The sequence below is a fragment of the Xyrauchen texanus genome, chromosome 14 (genome assembly GCF_025860055.1).
Source record: "Xyrauchen texanus isolate HMW12.3.18 chromosome 14, RBS_HiC_50CHRs, whole genome shotgun sequence".
NCBI classification, from domain to species: domain Eukaryota; kingdom Metazoa; phylum Chordata; class Actinopteri; order Cypriniformes; family Catostomidae; genus Xyrauchen; species Xyrauchen texanus.
In genome coordinates this window covers 2,823,622-2,844,283 of record NC_068289.1, presented here as the reverse complement: position 1 = coordinate 2,844,283, position 20,662 = coordinate 2,823,622, and the positions used below count along the sequence as shown (strand labels likewise).

At 41.9% G+C, this 20,662-nt stretch overlaps 1 protein-coding gene across 4 annotated transcripts in view; it reads left to right on the top strand.

The window, feature by feature from the left end:
- lrch1 (leucine-rich repeats and calponin homology (CH) domain containing 1) overlaps positions 1-20,662 on the top strand; it is a 64,375-nt gene that overhangs the window by 10,576 nt on the left and 33,137 nt on the right. For all 4 annotated transcript variants that reach the window (XM_052141822.1, XM_052141821.1, XM_052141820.1 and 1 more), the window contains exons 2-9: positions 9,646-9,790; positions 12,680-12,806; positions 14,445-14,550; positions 15,142-15,278; positions 16,025-16,155; positions 16,566-16,653; positions 19,160-19,265; positions 19,857-19,942. In XM_052141822.1, the coding sequence (XP_051997782.1) occupies positions 9,646-9,790; positions 12,680-12,806; positions 14,445-14,550; positions 15,142-15,278; positions 16,025-16,155; positions 16,566-16,653; positions 19,160-19,265; positions 19,857-19,942 (926 nt within the window). The remainder of the gene's footprint in view (positions 1-9,645; positions 9,791-12,679; positions 12,807-14,444; positions 14,551-15,141; positions 15,279-16,024; positions 16,156-16,565; positions 16,654-19,159; positions 19,266-19,856; positions 19,943-20,662) is intronic.

Genomic DNA, 20,662 nt, shown 5'->3' with positions numbered 1-20,662 from the left:
GACCAAGAAGACCCAAGTGAGCGGATCGGGTTGTAGGGGAGAAGCATTTCACTAAGATAGTGAGGTGCCAGACCATGAAGTGATTTAAATGTAAGCAGGGTTAGTTTATATTTAATGCAAAACAAAACTAATAACCAGTGAATTTCAGACAGGAATGGAGTAATATGAGCTGAGCACTTGGTATGTGTAAGAATTCTAGCAGCAGTACTTTTAATATATTGCATCCTAGCGTTAGAGTTAGCAGGTAAACCAATGAAGAGGGCACTGCAATAGTCAAGACATGAGGATATAAATGCATGAACCAGAGGTTGTAGTTAAGCCATTTTTGTATTTTATTTACACATGTTGGTAGCGTAAATAAAAGAATTGATTTAAATGGTCTGGAGAGTGGGAGCAGATCTACAAGCTGTACATATTTGAATGTCATCAGCATAACAGTGGTAACTGAAACCGTTGCGGTTCTTCAGCTTGCAAGCCTCACCCTTTTTTCTCTAAACAAAACAATAGTCATTATGGCCAAACAGTTTGATTTTTGTTTCATCAGAAAAGAGGACATTTCTCCAATAAGTAAGATCTTTGTCCCCATGTGCACTTGTAAACTGTAGTCTGGCTTTGTTATGGCAGTTTTGGAGCAGCGGCTTCTTCCTTGCTGAGCAGCCTTTCAGGTTATGTCAATATAGAACTGGTTTTGCTGTGGATATAGATACTTGTCAACCTGTTTCCTCCAGCATCTTCACAAGGTCCTTTGCTGTTGTTCTGGGATTGATTTGCACTTTTCACACCAAACTACATTCAGCTTTAGGAGACCGAATGTGTCTCCTTCCTGAGCGGTATGATGGCTGCGTGGTACCATGGTGTTTGTACTTGCATACTATTGTTTGTAGAGATGACATCTGGCATCGAGCCTGGTGAAATGTAGCTGCACTTTTGATCTTTTCCACATCTTTCACATGTATGGGGGTTGAGAGGCATACACACTACAGCCTCACGTGTGAGCCACATCTCTGTGCGTAACTGGGGTAAACTCGTGTTTTTCCTTGATGCCTAAAAACAGCCAATCACCGGCACTTTTAGATCTGGGCACATCTAGCATGCTACATGCTTATCATGGACGTTGACGAGATTAACCCCTTAGGTATCGAAATTTGATACGGAACGACAAGATATTTTTTGATACTCGATTGTTTAGAGGCAATTCGGTCGGTGCCTAAAATGTATCGAACTCGATACACAGCCCTACCCACTGGACATAAGGTGTATATAAACTTCTGACTTCAACTTTACGTGTTTCTTGCTCTCTTGTTTCACCTTCTTGGTGCTTTGTTCCACTCCTGATGGGGAACTTTAAAGTCATAGCCATGTCTATCTACTAGCCTATATCTACTGATATGTCTATTGGTAGTCGATGAACAGATACAAATTTGAATATACAGTATATGATTTAGTTTGTTTTCCATATATTTAAAAGTACATTAAAAATGATCTGTAAAGCTTTAATTAACATATATTTTATAGTGTGTAACAACAGAGCTGGAGATAATGTACAGAATATTGAATATACACGATCTATAGTTTCATTTCTATGTATTTAAATATAACAAATGATCTATAAGGTTTCGTATAATGTAATACAGTGTTTGTTAATTTTATTAATGCAACAAAGTGTAACTTGGTTATGAAATAGATTATTATTGTGGAGCGGAGGGGGGCGGGGCCGGGTCGGAATACCGTGCGCCCGGTCCCCAATCGGCCTGATGAGGCGCGCAAGGGATAAAGGTGGCCGGTGACGATCATTCGAGAGAGAGAGAATTACGGGCATGTCCGTCATGTGTGTGTTTATGTTTGTGCGTTTGGTTGGAGTTTAATTATATTATCATTTATGTTGACAAGCCGGTTCTCGCCTCCTCCTTGCCCATCCTTTAACAGTGTTACAATTATGTTTAAAATGTCACTCATTTTCTGTGTTACCTTCCCCTCTTCCTGTTCTTTGCTTTCTGTTTCATAAACACATATACTGTATGTAAATATATTCATAATAATGCACATATTGTATTTGCCTGCTAAATGGAAAGCAGTGCTGCTCAGTGATCCAGTTAAAAGTAAGTTTATATGTACAGACTCCAGCTGTTTGTGTCTTTGAGACTGATGTTACCCAGATTAATTTGACCTACATACATTTAGAGACACACATTATCAGAGCTCCACCCAGACACCAAAAAGAGGGTCAAAGTGTGTGTCCTGATAAGGGTGATTTGCTTGTTTGCATTTGTAATTTTATTGATCCATTTTACTCCTAAACTTTGAGTCTCTCTCTCTCTGTGTGTGTGTGTGTGTGTGTGTGTGTGTGTGTGTGTGTGTGTGTGTGTGTGTGTGTGTGTGTGTGTTTTACTATCTGTACATTTGGTGACAAAATAATGTCTTTATTTACTTCTTCACATTTCTTATAATTATTTGTTTTATAATTACTGTAACATATTGTAAGAACAATTGATGTCAGTGGAAAATCCTCAGCTAGATGTTTTCTCTATGGGGTCAATTAGATGGATGAATGTGTGTGTGTGTGTGTGTGTGTGTGTGTGTGTGTGTGCACGTGCTGGGGACGGATGGACTGAGCTTGCTAAGCAGGTCAGAAGTCATGTGGTAGAATAAATCAGACCTCACAGTGAGGGGTGTAAAATTCATTGATACTAGGGCTGTCGCGATTATGTAATAATCGCCTGATCGCGGTTATTTGAGTTAACCGCGGTTATTTGAGATAACTGTGATTTTAACGCATTGGCCCTTTCACAAACAAGCCATTTGTAGTGCAAAAAAAATTATAATAAATAAAACCAGACTTTTCCTGTTCTGTCTCCAATTGCACTTTTAACAGCTCACACATTTAGCAGTGAAACAATTTAAGGATGCTCGACGATAAACAATGAAGAAATGTTCCGTAACTTGCCAGGCGTGGAGGAGGTATTAGAAGCCCTCGTTCTCTGTAACGCTGAATATCTTTACAAATAAAAAAGGCGATCGCGTCTGTTATTGCCTTGAAACGAGCAGAGCTGTTAGCCAGCGGGGAGTGAAAAAAAGTTTTCATCGTTTGCTCACCCGGCATCCTGCTATCAGTACCGCAGCTGCTAGTAGCTACAGATGAATCCGGGGGCGAGGAGGTGGAGGCGCTTCAATTGTGTTGTTAAATTAGTCATACTGCCTGTATATTTTATAGTGGCATGACATATTTTACAAACTGCATGTGTTTTATCAAAATTTCAATCTTTCTTATAAATCCCAAAGTGTTTCCAAACATTGGATTTGTAATTATTTGGTGGAAGATGCAGCTCTACCTCTGCCAGGTTAATCTATATTCTATGTGACTCTCAGGATACGCCTCGGTCTCCGAAGTGTTGATACACCATATTCACGTAGCAGCAGTGGTGATGAGAGAATGCTCTTGAGAAACAGAAGAGAAGAGAAGTCATCTACATATAAAGTATTGGTCACAAATTATTGGTCACTTTGTTTTTAACCTATGCAAATATGTTAGAAACGATGCATTGCGATACAAATGCCAACTTGCAGCGCATCGTTAACATTTATGCAGATGCACCGATGCGAGTCGTTGAATCTTACCATCCCTAATGTGTAACTAAAACTACAGATCCTCCACTATCATTAAAGGGTAACTAAACCCCTGCTCAGAGTCTGACTCCACCCACTAGCAATATTTGAAAAATGCTGGAAAAGTGGGCAGACCCCAGCGGGGATAGAGGGGACGAACCGCGGGGGGGCATGCACCTGAGACCCGTAGTGACGGATTAATTGACAGCTGCTGTCAGACTCTAAAATGGAGAGTGAGGCAAGTAGCTTTGCCACGGAGCGGTCTTTTGAAGTCGAGGACTTTTCTCCCCCACCTTCACCTGAAGTGGAGGAGGGTGAATTGTCTGTGGACACAGGGCCGGAGCCATATCAATTCGAGCCGCTGGCTCAAACTGCGGTTTTAACTCCCGCATCGCGATCGGCATGCGACGATGCTTGCGAAGCAGCCGCGCAAGGGAGAATGGGGCCAGGTCTAGCTCGTACCAAGGGCGTGGTGAGCTGGAACCTGCTTACGTCAGCTATCACCGCTTACGTCACGAACTACCGCAAACAGCCAATAGGAAAATTCAACTGCAGTAGCCACCGTTCAACCTGAAGAGGGCAGCACTCAGACGTTTTTACACCATATATTGTAGAATTAAAACACTTTATACACAAATGTCAAAAAAATTACTTGAATCAATGACCAGTACTAATAAAGCCCCATTCTTACAGATCATTAACTAAAAAAAGTTGGTTTAGGGTTTAGTTACCCTTTAAAGTCTCCTGTTTGGGAACGTTATGGTTTCTCATTTAACTACAATGATGACGGAGAAAGGCAGGTGGATCAGACGAAAATTATTTGCCGGCATTGTTCAACTGCAATCGGGATTGTAGCTGGCTGTATGTCGAACTTGCTGGCTTATTTGAGATGACATCACCCGATTGTGAACATCACTGGCACAAGGAATAACTGAGTGGAGTGCAAACCCAGCTCACCGTGGCATTTAAGCAGCCTCTCACTCAATTACGACCAGGCCAAAGCTATAACAAACGGCATAGGTGTTTTTATAGCAGCGGATATGCGACAATATTCTGTTGTCGAGAACACGGGGTTTAAACACATGTTGAAAGTACTCGAGCCCCGTTATGAACTCCACAGCGGGAGACATTGTTAGTGCCAGCAGATCTGCAAACAATGCGGATACGTGAAAATGCAATGAATCTCAGTACAAGCTGGGACTGTTAAAAATACAGTTAATTTTTTTGCAGAAATGGCACTCTTAAGCTCTAAGCATTTTTTAAGAATGAACACATTCACGCAGATTCAACTTTTAACCACATCAATGATAGTATGTATGAATGGGAGCCGGGCTCTGTTTTTCTGTTTGGATCTCTGCTTAGCATTTACCTTGTGCTCTTTGATGGTCTGTTTTCTTCTTCACATTTTATCATTACATCTGAATTAATTAGAGAGGTGTAACAAGAGACGTGCACACATACACACACTCCACCCATCCAGTGCAATTCGGATCCCACTGTCTGTCAGAGAGAAACAGTTTGCTTATTCAACAGAATTAAAAGAACACACTTACACAGTGTGGGCACACAGAGGAATGCTGAATAGCAGAAATGCACATATACACTTAACACAATGTAACATTCCACTTGTTCGTGCATTGGAATTGGTACATGTTGAGACTTGATATAAGTTGAAATTAGAACCATCTGTTTGAATGCATACTGTAAATAAATGCACACACACACTCAGCTAATTATTTTGCTGCTTACAGTGCAGCTGTAAGCCACAGAATGAAGCCACACCCAGAGCACCTTAATGAGAGACTGCATTTCTGAGTCCTTTCCCACGTCGGAGAGACTCTGTGAGGAGAGTGTTCGAGTGAAGAAATAAGGAAAGTGAACTCACAGAAAGAGATCTCCTCTTCTGCACTGGTGTGAAAATCTAAGCCGTTGCATCCATCCAAGCCATGTAGGATAATATCCACATTGTTGGGTAAGGCCTCCACTTCAGTGGGTCAGGCTGGCGTGGCTCTTCTGAAAGACTCTGATGTGAATGGTCATGCCACAGATTTGGCACCCCGGGCTGCCAAGGTCACTTCCCAGACCATCCAAAAAAAATTTGTCACGACCAAATAAAGTTTGCAAACCTTGTTTCGAGGCACAAATGTGCTCACAAAAACTGGCACATTTTCAACAGATAGGCAACTTGGTGCCCGTCCGCCCTAGGGTGGGTGGCACTCAAGTGGTGGTCTCAGACCAGACCTTGTGTCCTCTGACGTGCTACTTGGATGCGTGACATGGTCTTCTGGGTATCTCCAGCTGGGGTAACACAGTCGAGCGAGGATATGTGCTTCAGTTAGCAAGGCGACTATCTCCCTTCAATGCCTTTCTCTCCTCCACTGTACGGGTGCGGGGTGTGCCAATTCTACAATCAGAGGTACAGAATCTCTTCAGCAGAGATGCGCTAGAGAGCGTACTGACAGTCAAAGAACAAAGACTTTTACAGCTGTTATTTTCTGAAAGAGCGGTGGGTTGCGACCGATACTGGCTTGACACCCTTAAATCAGATGCTCAGGAAATCTCTGGTAAAGATGTAGAGTCAGAGAAAGATTATTTCTCATTGTCGCCTTCTGGACTGGTTTGTATCAATAAACCTGAAAGATGCATACTTGTATGCGGAGATTGTCCCTCGACACAGCCCATCCTTGAGATTTACCTTTGAGATTTCTACCCGTCTGGTTGTTCTTGTGAGGGCATTATGCATGTACATTGATCGAATGAGTCAATTCATGGTGTCTGAACAACTCTTTGTTTGCTCTGAAGGCCATTTACAGGGGTTAGCCTTTCTTCAAAAATCTAAGAATTTCCCACTAGGTCGTTGATGCCATTGTACTCGCTAATGATTCGCAAGGTTTGCAGTGTCCCGTGGGTGTTGAGGCTCATTCCACCAGGAGTATGGCCTCTTCCTGGTGACTGGCTGGAGGATGGGCTTCCCCTAACACAGTGGTTCCCAACTCTGTTCCTGGAGGCCCCCAACACCACACATTTTGGATATCTCCCTAATCAGACACACCTGATTCAACTCATCAGCTCTTTACTGGAGACTGCAAGACCCAACTTGAGTGCATCAGAAAAGGGAGATATACGAAATGTGCAGTGTTGGGAGCCTCCAGGAACAGGGTTGGGAACCATTGCCCTGACACATTTGCAAGTATCTTCCTGCATGTATCTTCGCTTTCTTCACAGAGTTTTACTGAGAAAGAGGGTTGACTGTCCAATGTTCACTACCCAGTTGGCTAGTGTCATTGTACCAAAGTTGGTGACCAGGCAATCACCCTGCTCCCCTTCTTTGAAGCATTACTTGAAAGGGAACATCTTGGCTACTTATGTAACTGAATGAGACACTGCGTCATTGTGCTGCACTACAGATATTTTGCTGTTAAAAGACACATAGATGCGCTCTCCTTCCTTCAGTTGGAAAATCATGATGGTGTGGTGCTGGGCTCTGTTTTATATGCCCATGATGACGCATGCACATGGCAGAGCACCTAGTGTCTTCGGTTTCAAGGTCCCCGCCCTTAGGAAAGGCACCCACAGTGTCAGCTTCTGATGCAGCATCACATTCCCTCCTTTCAGGGAACCAAGTTTACATCAATAACCAAGACTGTGGGGATGGGGGCGTGGTCATGTGTCTATCTGCGGGAGAGAGAGAGAGAGAGCGGTAAGGCTCGTCACCTGGGCTGTCATAACAATAACACCTGTCTCTTGTTATAGTGATGGCGGGGGGAGACCCGAAAAGGCAGACAAAGCGCATCAGTCGACAGATCTTATTTGTGTGTTTATTTGGCCACTGAGTGCCCTTTTAATTTTGTGAACGAAGCTGAAGAGTAATAAAATACTCACGTTGACCGTTGCCGCTGCCTCCTCCATTTGCCCTGGGAATACAATCTCGGTTACAGAGACGTTTAGTGGGAAGAGCTTTCACAAACACATACTGTATATAGGGCAGTGTTTCCCAACCACTGTGCCGCAAAATCGAATGATGCCTCCGCATCAGTCTCCCTTGATGCGTTGATTACGCACAGACGAGCATCGTTTAAGTCAATACGGACCAGGAGGAGGGTTTGAGTTGTCGATTGAGTTCTGTTAATATTTTAATCATAATTGTTTTTTATAATATCACGTTGTTCATATTTTAGTGGCCTCCGCTGTCACTGCAGTGAAAAACATTAGTCTGCTTCGTGTCTCTGTTGTTCATCTGTTCTCTTTATAAATGGATAAATAAATGCATAATCTGCGATATGCTCGTCCTGTAAGTTCATGATTAAAAATTAAAATGTGAATGAAAATAAAAGCTATTAAATGACTTATTATCATTCAAATATGAAAATTAAAATGACGGGTAATAATTGATTTTGACGGAATTTTTACAACCCTGTCGGTCCACACGGACGATGAGAAAGTCTAACGCAAGCATGGTGTGTGACCTTTTATTTATTTGCATAGCCGAATTTTGTACATTACAAGTAAACAAGCTACTAAGATGGACAGAAAACATGGACAAGTTCTTGAAAAGTTAAAATAATGATGATGGTTAGCCTGTGTGGGATAGTGGTGTGCGGTAGAATTTGTTTAGTCGTAAAAAGTGTGCCGTGGTAGAAAAAAGGTTGGGAAACACTGATATAGGGCTGTGGCTGGTTTGTGGGCATGCAGTCTGCTGCTATGACTATCCAGAGGACTCCTGTAGTAAATCAAAAGGGCACTAAAATGACTCACATAGCTTAGTAGAATGAATAAGTTGCTACCACATCCAGTATAGATCCTATTAATGCAGAACGTTTGACCAGAGCTTTTAGACCTGTTGTCAGCATTAATCCACGTCTAGTCCTGACATGGAAACCAAATAAAATGAAATGTAGAATCCAGTCAACATCGCCTGCCTTCATTATCAGTGTATGGGTAATTGATGATTTTTCTCAGTGAATTATGGTGTGACTGAATATTGTGTTTTTTGAATATCTGAAGTTCTTTGATGGGTTGGTGTTTGCAGCACTGAGTTGTAAATGGGGTTAGTGTGAGTGTGTTTGGCTATATGTATACTGAAGTGAACTAGGGGTAACTGACAGGCCTGTATTAATGCATGAAGAAGTACTGTGAGCATCTCACGGATTGTCCTTTACTATTAGCTCTCACGCAGTCTCTCATAGGGCTGTGTGTACAGTTTCCATGGAAACACTAATGAGTAGTGACAACGGTCTATAGGTCACTGCTAGAGTTGTCATTTGTTGTATCAGTAAATGCAGATAAACATGCCTATATATACACAAGGACTAAGTAGCAAGACCTGTCAGACAGACACACACACACACACACTCAACGGCTACCCAGCTTCATTATTTTTATTATAAATATTATACATAAACAGCCTGAATCATCAACAAAATAAAGATCACATAATAAAATCAATTTGTGGTTAAAACCTCACACACACACAACGTTTACTTCGCTATTCAAATGGGGACATACATTAGACTTCTGTTGATATATATGTTGATATATAATATATATATATAATTCCTTTAGACTTACCCTAAGAGAAAATGTTTATTATGGATACATTTTCCACTTTTCAGGGACAGCGTCCCCAAAGGGAGGTTTTGTAACCAAACTAGTGTGTACACTACACACACACACTTATTATATTTCTTCTTTTAAACAATGCCATCATCTTAAGGCATTTACTTACTGTGCTCTGGTACTACCTATTATGGCTTTTATAATGGAGAGAAGGAGTGTGTGTGTGTTTGTGTGTGTGTTCAGGAAGAGTACTTAACCTTGGGAACCCCCCCGACACACACACACACACACCCACACACACAAGATATCAAGCTTGAATTTGCTGCTGGCCATTGATATTGTATAGTTCTGAAAGTGCCTCCTTGTGTTTAGTTAGAGAAACTACAATAACAGACGCAGTAACATGTAATGTAAAGTGTTATCTGCACAATTCTGCTCTGTTGATTTTGGGGCACTGGTGTTAACCAAACTGTATTTCTCTGTCAGACCTGTCGAAGAATCGATTGATTGACATCCCATCAGAGGTGTGTCACCTGGTCTCCCTGGAAACGCTGAACCTTTATCACAACTGCATCAAAATCATCCCAGATACCATCATCAACCTACAGTCACTTACCTTCTTAAACATCAGGTGAAGACGCACAAAGTGTAATATGACTTGCTGTATCTCGTCTCTGCATGCATTAAGATAACATACGTGAGAAAGTGTGAGATTGCTTAGCATACTACATACAACTCAATACATCTGCAGTGTGCAGTATGTATATTGTGCAGAGTGTGCCATTTTTCTGTATGCTTGGATGGCATTCTACATTTGCCAAGATGTGCAGTATACCAGTTATTTAATTGGACTGACAAAAGTTAAGAGAATTTTTCACACAGATTAAATAAGCAAAATAACCATATTCGTTTCCAAGCTGATAACCGAATGCTACTCGCTGAATTAATAAACCTGGCATCCAGGTTTATTAATTCAGCGAGTAGCATTCGGTTATCAGCTGCCAGGTTTATTAATTCAGCGAGTAGCATTCGGTTATCAGCTGCAAAGCATGCTGGGAAACCGGCATCGCTACAAAAATAAGTTAATGTTACAACAATGCAATATATATTTTTAGTTTCATGATTTTGGTTAAAGGGGTCATGAAGTGCTATTTTTATAATTGTATTATCTTCCCTGAGGTCCTCTGATAATGTTATAAAAGTGTTTTTGCACCAAAACAGTCAGAATTTAATAATATATGGTAATTTACCACCCTGTCTCTGGCCCTTTGTCTGAAACACTCGGTTTTGGCCTAAGCTCGTCCTTCAAACTTCAACATAAATGCCCACTGTTATGATTGGCTGACTTCAAGCAGCCCCTCAATTTCAACTAACTCAAATGGAAAAAAATGAAAAAGCCCTTCAAAGCAAAATTGCAGGGTTACACATAAAGCACATCCAACTGTATACATACTGTAAACACATTGATACAGTCAAAGACATCCATCTAGTTCATGTTTGCATACACCAACAATTAAAAATGGCACAGATGGGTGAAAGTTGTAAGTTGACACTGCGTCTTTAAAAGTCTTTTAAATAGTCCAGATGGGACCCTTTGGTGTTCAGGAATAGTTAGTCACACAAGGGCTGCTCTCTTGACTTGAACTGCATGCCAGTGGGTGGAGCCAAGTGTGCGATGATGCATGTTGTGGGATGTGTAAATACAAATGAGCGATGTTTCATGACATAACAAACAGACCGATTTCAAAACGAGACATTTCAGCAAGGTGGCAAATATAAACTGTCTTTTTAGACTAGGGAGAAAGGTTTGAGTTCTGAAATTTACAGTATGTTTATAGTACAGTTGCCTCTCATATCTCTAAATATTCTCCATTTCATGACCTTTTTAATGTTGACTTTGGTTTTATGTATGTGTTCATTAAATATACTTTAACTTACCTCACGTTTTATTAATAGTAAAGTTATTGTTACAATAATGTATTCTAGGTTTATATAGGTGGTGGCGTAGTAGGCTAAAGCACATAACTGGTAATCAGAAGGTTGCTGGTTTGATCCCCACAGTCACCACCATTGTGTCCTTGAGTAAGGCACTTAACTCCAGGTTGCTCCGGGGGGGATTGTCCCTGTAATAAGAGCACTATAAGTCACTTTGGATAAAAGCATCTGCCAAATGCATAAATGTAAATGTAAATAGGCTACAGCTACACATTTGAATTATTCTGTAGATCACATCATGCTAATATTAGTCAAGTGAACCAAACAAACATTATTTTCACTCTGGTCACCCTTCCTGCCTCTGGTCACATCTATTAAATATAAAAATGCCACACACACACACACACACACACACACACACACACACACACACACACACGTATTCTCACTCTGTTTGGCCAAATGTTCTCGCGCTCGCTCTCTCTCTCTCACTCAATTTCAATTCTCTCTCTCTCTCTCACTCTATCTCTCTCTCACTCGCTCACTCTCTCTCTCACTCAATTTCAATTCTCTCTCTCGCTCTCTCTCTCGCTCACTCTCTCTCTCTCGCTCTCTCTCTCGCTCGCTCTCTCGCTCGCTCGCTCGCTCTCTCTCTCTCACTCGCGCTCGCTCGCTCTCTCCCTTTTCAATATTCGCACTAATTAGCAGTGCAATGGTTTGTGATGAAGCACTAAGCTCTCATGGTTTGAGAAGAGCGAAAATAACCCGGACATGGAAGATTAAGCAAAAGTGCACATATTGATTTTTTTTCCCTACAATGTCTCCTTCAACATCTACACACACACACACACACACACACACACACACACACACACACACACACACACACACACACACACAGCTGGATAATTGTATATTTGTCTGTCGACTTCTAGTCATAACAGGAAAATTCCACAGTTCATCTAATACTATTCATTAACTCATTAACAATTCCCTGAAGTTTATCTTTTTCCTGTTAAATATCGCCTTTCTAAGCTAATGTTCAGACATAATTGATGAAGTGTTACAAGATGACTAGGACAAAAACATGACCAAGAAAAAAGCAGATGAATAATCATTTATGTTTGGATATTATTGAGTTAATAATAAACATAAGCCTCTCTTCAGTAATGTCATCAGTTTCCAGCTCAGCTTCAGTTTGTTATGGATTGTGTTACTCTACACAACAGTTATGTAGTGAATTTTTACCCATACATTTAATATACACAATAAGTGTATAAACTCAAATTGGTTTATTCTGTAATAAATGGACATTAAATACTTATTTGTATTGAAACTATTTTACTATGTGTGAGAGCCCATGGAGAGATATGAGAGACAAGTGGTCACAAATATGTTGGATATCGCTTCCTGTCTGAGACAGCCATCAAATATACATTTTAACACACATTTGTACACAAATATTTGACTGCTGAATGCCAAGATTGACCAATCGGATTCAAGTATTTCACAGATATATTTCTGATTCTAGTAGCATTTAGAAAGAAGTTCTAACATGTTTTGTTTAATTATTGTGGTGCTGTAGCCGGAACCAGTTGTCAGTACTGCCAGCATGTGTGTGTGGTCTTCCCTTGCGAGTGCTCAATGCCAGCAATAACAAACTCAACGCACTTCCAGAAAGCATTGGCCTGCTCACCAATCTCATGGAACTGGTAAGTGTGAGTGATCTGCATATGTATGCAATGTACACCGATGAGCCAAAACATTATGACCACCCACAGGTGAAGTGAATGACGCTGATCATCTCCTACCAATGCCACAGGTCAAGGTCTGGGTAGATTAGATGGTAATTGAACAATCAGTTTTCATAGTCAACGTGTGGAATGCAGGAGAAATGGACAGGAGTAAAGACCGGAGCGACTTTGACAAAGGGCCACATTGTTGTGGCCAGACGACTGGGTCAGAGCATCTCTGAAATGGCAAGGCTTGTGGGGTGCTCCCAGTCAGCAGTGGTGAGTACCTACAGACAGTGGACTGTGGAGGGTCAAACCACAACCGGCGTCAGGGTGTTGGGCACCCAAGGCTCATCGATGCATGAGGGCAAAGAAGGCAATCCTGTTTGGTCCATACTGACAGAAGGTCTACTGTGGCACAAGTCACAGAAGATTGTAATGATGGTTACGAGAAGAATGTGTCAAAACACACATTGCATCGGGCCCTGCTGTGTATGGGGCTGTGTAGCCGCAGAACTGTCATAGTGCCATGATAATCCCCGTGCACTGTCAAAGTCCCTACAATGGGCACGTGAGCATCAGAACTGGACACTGGAGCAGTTGAAGAAAGTCGCCTGGTCCGATTAGTCACATTTTCTTTTACAACACGTGGATGGCCATTTATGTGTGCGCTGTATACCTGGGGATGGTATGGCACCAGGATGCACTGTGGGAAGACGACAAGCCAGTGGAGGGAGTGTGATGCTCTAGGCAATGTTCTGCTGGGAAAGCATAGGTCCGGCCATTCATGTGGACATCAGTTTGACACATGCCACCTACCTAAACATCATTACAGATCAGGTGCAACCCTTCATGGCAATGGTGTTCCCTGATGGCAGTGGCCTCTTTCAGCATGCACCCTGCCACACTGCACACATTCTTCGGGAATGGTTTGAGGAACATAATGCAGAGTACAAGGTGTTGCCATGGCCTTCAAATTCCCAATCTCAATCTGATTGAACATCTGTTGGATGTGCTGGACCAATAAGTGCAATCCACAGCAGCTCCACCTCGCAACTCACAGGACTTGAAGAATCAGCTGCTAATGTTTTTGTGCCAGATACCACAGGACACCTGCCTCGTTGAGTCATGATGTTTTGGCTCATCCGTGTATGTAATATTTGCTCTGTGTTGTGTGCATAGTTTAACATGTTCATATCTGTTCATACTGAATGTACTGCTTTTCAAATGTTTTCTTACTCTCTCGGTTTTCTTTGTCATGTTTAATGCAAGAAGCAACAGAACAATACTCCCACTGAGCACTTTATTAGGTACACTACGGTCTTAATAAAGTGCCCGATGTGGTCTTCTGGTGTTGTAGCCCAGCTGCCTCAAGGTTCGATGTGTTGTGCATTCTGAGATGCTATTCTGCGCACTAAAATTGAACAGAGTGGTTATCCGAGTTACCGTAGACTTTCTGTCAGCTCAAACGAGTCTGGCCATTCTCTATTGACCTCACTGCCGCTCACTGTTATGTTTGTTTTTGGCACCATTCTGGGTAAAATATGAGACTGTTGTGCATCTTTTGTTTGACAATAAGAGAAACTCTAAACTCTTACCCTAACTTTTGCCCATCAGGATGTAAGCTATAATGAAATCACAGCTCTTCCACGTCACATTGGCCGACTCAAAGCCTTGAGGGAACTCAATGTGCACCGAAACCTTCTCTGTGTCCTACCAGAGGGTAAGTAGTGTGTGCGCGTGTGTGTGTGCGCGTGTGTGTGTGCGCGTGTGTGTGTGCGCGTGCGTGTGTGTGCGCCTGCGTCTGCGCGTCTAAGTCTGTCTGTGCGTGTCTACGTGTGCGTGTGTGTAAATTTTCTAATTTCGAATGGATCTGTTTATTTGGTCTGAAAACACGCACATTTTAAACCAATTCAAGGGGTAGTGATGTCATCGTGAAATAATCCTTCTGGTTGCTTGATGCTCTGATATTTTAAAGACAACCGTAAGGACAACTATTTTCATATAATTTACTGTTAGCTAAACACTACAAACACTTTTGAACTAGCCCCCTATGAAACAAAGACACATTATTGCACATGATTTAATGCCCATTTTAGACGGTTCATTACACATTCCTTTCGGTAAATTGTATTTACAGGTCAGTCATTTTTATTCCACCTCTTCTTTTCAATATTTCTCTGAAATATATAAGAGATGCAAACTATTTTTGGTGCAAGGTTTTCCTATTCAATTTGAGATTGTTGCAAAGTCCTTTCTTTACCTTTCAATGTGCTTCAGTAATTGTGTGTGTGTGTGTGTGTGTGTGTTTTAGATTTGGCAGATCTACCTCTGGTCAAGTTTGACTTCTCCTGTAATAAAGTTTCCACTATTCCTGTCTGCTATCGAAAAATGACCCACCTCCAATCACTACAGCTAGAGAACAATCCACTTCAGAGTCCACCTGCACAGGTAACACACACACACACACACACACACACACACACACAACTGCTATATGCACCTTAAGGCCATGTGAAGTGTTGAAAGCCCGCTGACAGGAGGTCACGAGGCAGACCCAGATGCCACGGGTCGACTGACTGAGATGACTGGCTGATGGACCACCCGTGCCTCCCACTGTGCCAACTTGCTTAGCCATCCAGCGCTCCGCTCCTTGTTGTGAGTGTCGCTCTTCCGCCCTCCGTTGTTGTTGTTGTTGTTGTTGGAGGGCGACAGCCTCCAACTTCCCAGTAGCATCCTTCACAAGCCTCCTCCACAGAGGCCGATCTTGACACCGCTGGTACCTGTTAGCTCCACATCCTCCTGTACCACATCACTCCATCTCCTCTTCAGCCCGTGCTGCACCCATTTAGCCCCATCAATCCAGCCGAACAAAAGCTGTTTAGGCATGCGGTGGCTGGGCATGCGGGCCACACTCACACACACACACACACACACACACACACACACACACGTTTACTTATCTATCTAAATAGGCCCATACCATTGACTTTTCCTGTTTTATATAAAGCTAGTTATTATTACTGTTGACCCACATTGTACCAGCCTCTAAAAGAAAATGTATTGCATGTTAAGAATTTTAAAAGACAGTATTTGCTTTGTTTACAAATTGATTTTCCTGAATGTCCCCAAAGAGTGTTTTTCCCCTCAGTACTGTTCTTTCACAGCTGCCAATGAAATGTATTTTCTTTTTTTAGATCTGCATGAAGGGTAAGATCCATATATTTAAATACCTCACCATGGAGGCGTGTCGTAGTGACAAGATGGCTGATGCCCTGTATCTGCCCATCACGGACCGGCTCAGCTTGACACGACCCACCAATGGGAGGTCAGTCCTCATGATTATTAAGTAGTATCAGTATGGCTGCATTAAAAGACATGAATGTAGAAAACAGTGTTGAATCTCAGAAAAAATCCAGGTTGTGTGTGTATATATGTGTGTGTGTGTGTGTGTGTGTGTGTGTGTCGGCTGTCATTACCATCCTTACCTCAGGAGAATTCTTTTAATAGACTGCGGGGGTCACTCTCACAAGGCAGAGAGAGAGAGAGAGAGAGAGAGAGAGAGACTGTAGGATCTTTTCCCTTTCTCATATGAGATAGATAAGCTCCTCTCTTTCTCACGCTCCCTTTTCTCTCTTGGTCTCTCTGCCCTTCACAACCCTTGTCAACCTTTAATCCCCCTCTTCCTTCTTATCTTCTTGATCTTTCTCTCCCCTCATTTTGTTTTCCGTGGCTCAGCACTGAGGACATTGATCAGCACAAGAAACTTGACAGCGACTCTGGGGTGGGCAGTGACAACGGTGACAAACGCCTCTCCGCTACAGAGGTCAGTGTGTTTGTGTATTTGTGTGGAAGTATAGAGCCTGACCATCTTCATGTTCATAGCATGTGTCCTGTAATGCATCAAAGTCATTTATTTTTTACCAGAGCTACCCATTTAAAGGAATGACACTATTAACGTTTGTTTGCTAATGCTTTGGCTGCATCAATAAATGCAATCATGACTGAGATCAAATGCTTTAGGGCCAATCGTCTGATTGAGTTGTTTGTGGCTCGATCACACTGTCACAACACGTGTTGTGGTGAATTCACTACACAATTTAAGGCCCCTTAGTTTGTTTCGGTGGCTCATAATAGCTAGACCGGGGTTGAACTTTTAGGAAATCTTCTTATTGGCTGCGTAACACTTTACTGCCATTGGTCCACGTCATCAGTTGGGGTGACCTGGAGCTCCACCTACACTCTTTTATACAGCCATCTTTGCATTCGTATCAGTGTCATTATAAATTTCAATAACAGAGTGTAATCGGTGCATATTATGGCCGCATAGTATAGCATGTTAGCGCATTAACGTCATGAATTCAGAATGTAAATAGTACAAATGACACATTATTATTTTAAATCATCATCGAGTGGTTAAAACCGCTTTTGTTGCTGATCTCATGTGAATTCTTCTCATAGAATGAGGCGTGAAGTCATTGATAACACATGTTAATATCACATTAGTTGAAGTTTTACTGAGTGTCCTCCTATTTAAATGTACTTCTAAACGCCTCCCGCAGCGGTTTGGCCCATTTCTGAATGTTTTGCAAACAGTATACCGTTGCTAAACCCTGAACGAAGAACGATGAAGAACTTCTGCGGAAGTATATCAGGGCTTTTAGCCACTTTAGAGCACCGTATTTCAGCGCAAAAACCTTCGCCTTATTCCAGGGGTCGGGAGCCACAAGTGGTTCGCCGAGTCTCTCACCATTCACCAACACATGATCATTTAAAACTAGACTTTTCCAGCAGAAAGTGTGGGAGCGATTACAAAGCTTGAAGTCAATGACACTGTTTTGGTTTCCTTTCTCCCGAATTTTACAGCCTACTCCTGGTGAACAAGGTTTGAAGGATTTTTCATGCCGAGTATTTTGCTGATGTACCAGCCACTGTAGAAGGCGACCTGAAAGACTTGTCGGAGAGATGTATAACAAGAAATTAGACACAAAGACGAAACGTGATTATATTTTGAAGACCAGATCGAAAGAAAAGCCGCCGATGCACGTCTGATTTGATGTGTGCGCAGCGAGATCTGGGTGCAATGAAAGCTTCTTTAGCAGCATAAACTGTATTAACAAACACATTCGATAAGAACACACATTTGGCAGCATTTTTGGGGAACACAAGGAAACTTATTAGGCTTATTTATGACGATAATTATTAGAATTATCTTTACATTTATAATTGGCTTTAGTTCTTAAGTTGTATGCTGTAATGTTCACCTGTTGCTGCATACTGATACTTGCGTGATGCAAATGGGGTCGTTGGAGACGGTAAATGTTTGGATTTGGGGAGGTGGTTATATATACGATTTTTTTATCACTTCGTTATTTGTATTGCTTTTTCGTTTCGTTTAAAGTGCAATTTGAATTTAGAAATGTCTTTTGGTTCAAGTTTTTTCATGCTTCACTAAATTAATTACATTTTTAGAGCTAAATCAATAAAGCAAAAATATTCACCGACCTTTGATTATATTCACCATATAATCGGATATTGATATTTTAAATGCGATTATCATTAAAATGTTTTTTACATATCGCCCAAAAGGGAAGTTAAATTTTTCATGAAGTAAAATGAAGTCCCGCACAAACACGTGTACTCAATTCCATATTGCAACATGTTACCTGTTATTATTTGCATATTTGATTGTTTTTGAGTAGTCTTATTGAAAAACTTAGAAAAATTGTAAATTGTAATTGTAAAATTGCCCAAAAGTTGTTGAGTTGTTGGGGTGGTGGGGGGTGTTCGCTGTCCTTTTCTGCATATCGCGGCGCCGTTTTGTGATCCGTTCCGCATAAAGCGGCGGCTCATTTTTGCTTATCGCAGCCCATTCTGCACGTTTCACGGCCGACCCACTGGCCCGCTCGGTTCTCCCGCTGGCCAGTCCGCCCCTGATCGGCCCCAAAGTGCGTCGGCCCACCGGGAAATTGCCCGGTATGCCACATTTTCAGTCCAGCCCTGGCTCTTTCGAAAAAATATATCGCCCAAAAATAGTGGAAAAAGGTTCCCGACCTCTGCCTTGTTCACTAACCACAGTTGTAAAATCAAATGAAGTATTTATTTTCAGTGTAATTGTTCAACACGGAGCGCCACTGCTGAAAAGCGGTGCAGGAATCACTAATGCAGAGAAAGCGTTAGTAAGCCATTCGTAGGTCGATTCTCCCGAAAACTGTAAACAATGTGGCTCTTGAGCATCCTGACCAGCAGTACTACAAACACTGACTCAACCATTTGCACAAGTAAGGGGTGGGACTATCTGTCATCGTTATTTTTTGCAATGTGTGTTCCAGCCATCAGATGAAGAGAGTCTTAGCCTGAATGTGCCCATGACCAACATCACAGAGGAGGAGAGCCTGAGCAAAGACGACTCCACTGAACACATCAGCGCCCTGACAGGTGCAGCTCGCACACAAACACGCCCTCACAAAGTCAGCATGTGTGTGAGTGTGTGAGTGTGTGTGTGTGCACAGGATATTACAAGCCTGTAAAGAAAACATCCTCTTACTGGGCTGACACAACATTATAGTTTCACTGTAGACAGCAGACTGGTTTATGTAAGTGTGTGTGTGTGTGTGTGTGTGTGTGTGTGTGTGTGTGTGTGTGTGTGTGTGTGTGTGTGTGTGTGTGTGTGTGTGTGTGTGTGTGTGTGTGTGTGTGTGTGTGTGTGTGTGTGTGTGTGTGTACATGTGACCCAGGTTAAACCCATGGGAACATCCAGGACAGGAAGTGTTGATACTGGCTGGGAAGTCAGTATCAGCACATAAGGATTGAGGGAGGATGAGATGACATTTTAGCACATTTCAGGCAGAAAGTAAAGAGTGTGTGTTGGAGTAAGTGACTTGAGAAGTGTTTGCATTAAAGCGAGTAATGCTATAGAACAAGTTTTGTCCTGAACACTGTGTCCTCTACTCTGTGGATGTGAATGTAGAGTTAGTTACATTTACAAAGTGACTATAATAACACTTTCACATTTCTTGCGTTCTGTAGCAGATAAAAGTCCGTCTGAATCTCTAAAGGAACAGCTGGGCTACAGAGGCTCCTCTCTCAGCTCACCATTTGTCAACTATATAAAGGTGAGAGTGTTCAACATTGTTCCGTCAGAACTGTGAATGGCTTTCCAAGTAACCGAATCAGTTATGGACAACTGTTCTGTAGGTTTTGCCCTGCTCAGACTTCCAAAGCAGAGCAAATTTCACAGGCATGACATCCTTGAATTTACTTGCTTAGTGTCATTTTTAAAGTAAGCCATTTTAGAGTAGTTCACACTTAAAGGAAAATTCTGTCATCATTTATTCACCCTCATGTCGTTCCAAACCTTTGCAACACAAAACAAAAAATTTTGTGGAATGTTATGGCAGATTTTTATGGTACAGTGAAACTGAATGGTGACTGTCGAGCTCCAAAAATGACGAAAAGCCTCATAAAAGTCGTCCACTCAACACATACGCTATATTCCAAGTCTTCTGAAGTAATGCAATGTTTTTGCATGTGGAAAGGACTGCAATTAAAGTTCACTGATAATCTTCTCCTCTACTGTAACTCAAATCTTTTTCATGATCTTGATACTCCATTATGGCACATCATGCAACATGACATCATCAGTGCCAAATGTGATGGTTCTTGTGTCTCGTAACTGATCGAAACCAAATTTGAATACAGAATAAACAGCATAAACAGCATATGCAAAACCAAACAAATGAGATTAGATGGCTGTGATGGAGGGGAAGATTTGCAGGGCATAGTGCTTTGTACAAAGCTATCGTATGAGTTCAGAAGACTTAAGCGCAGGAGTC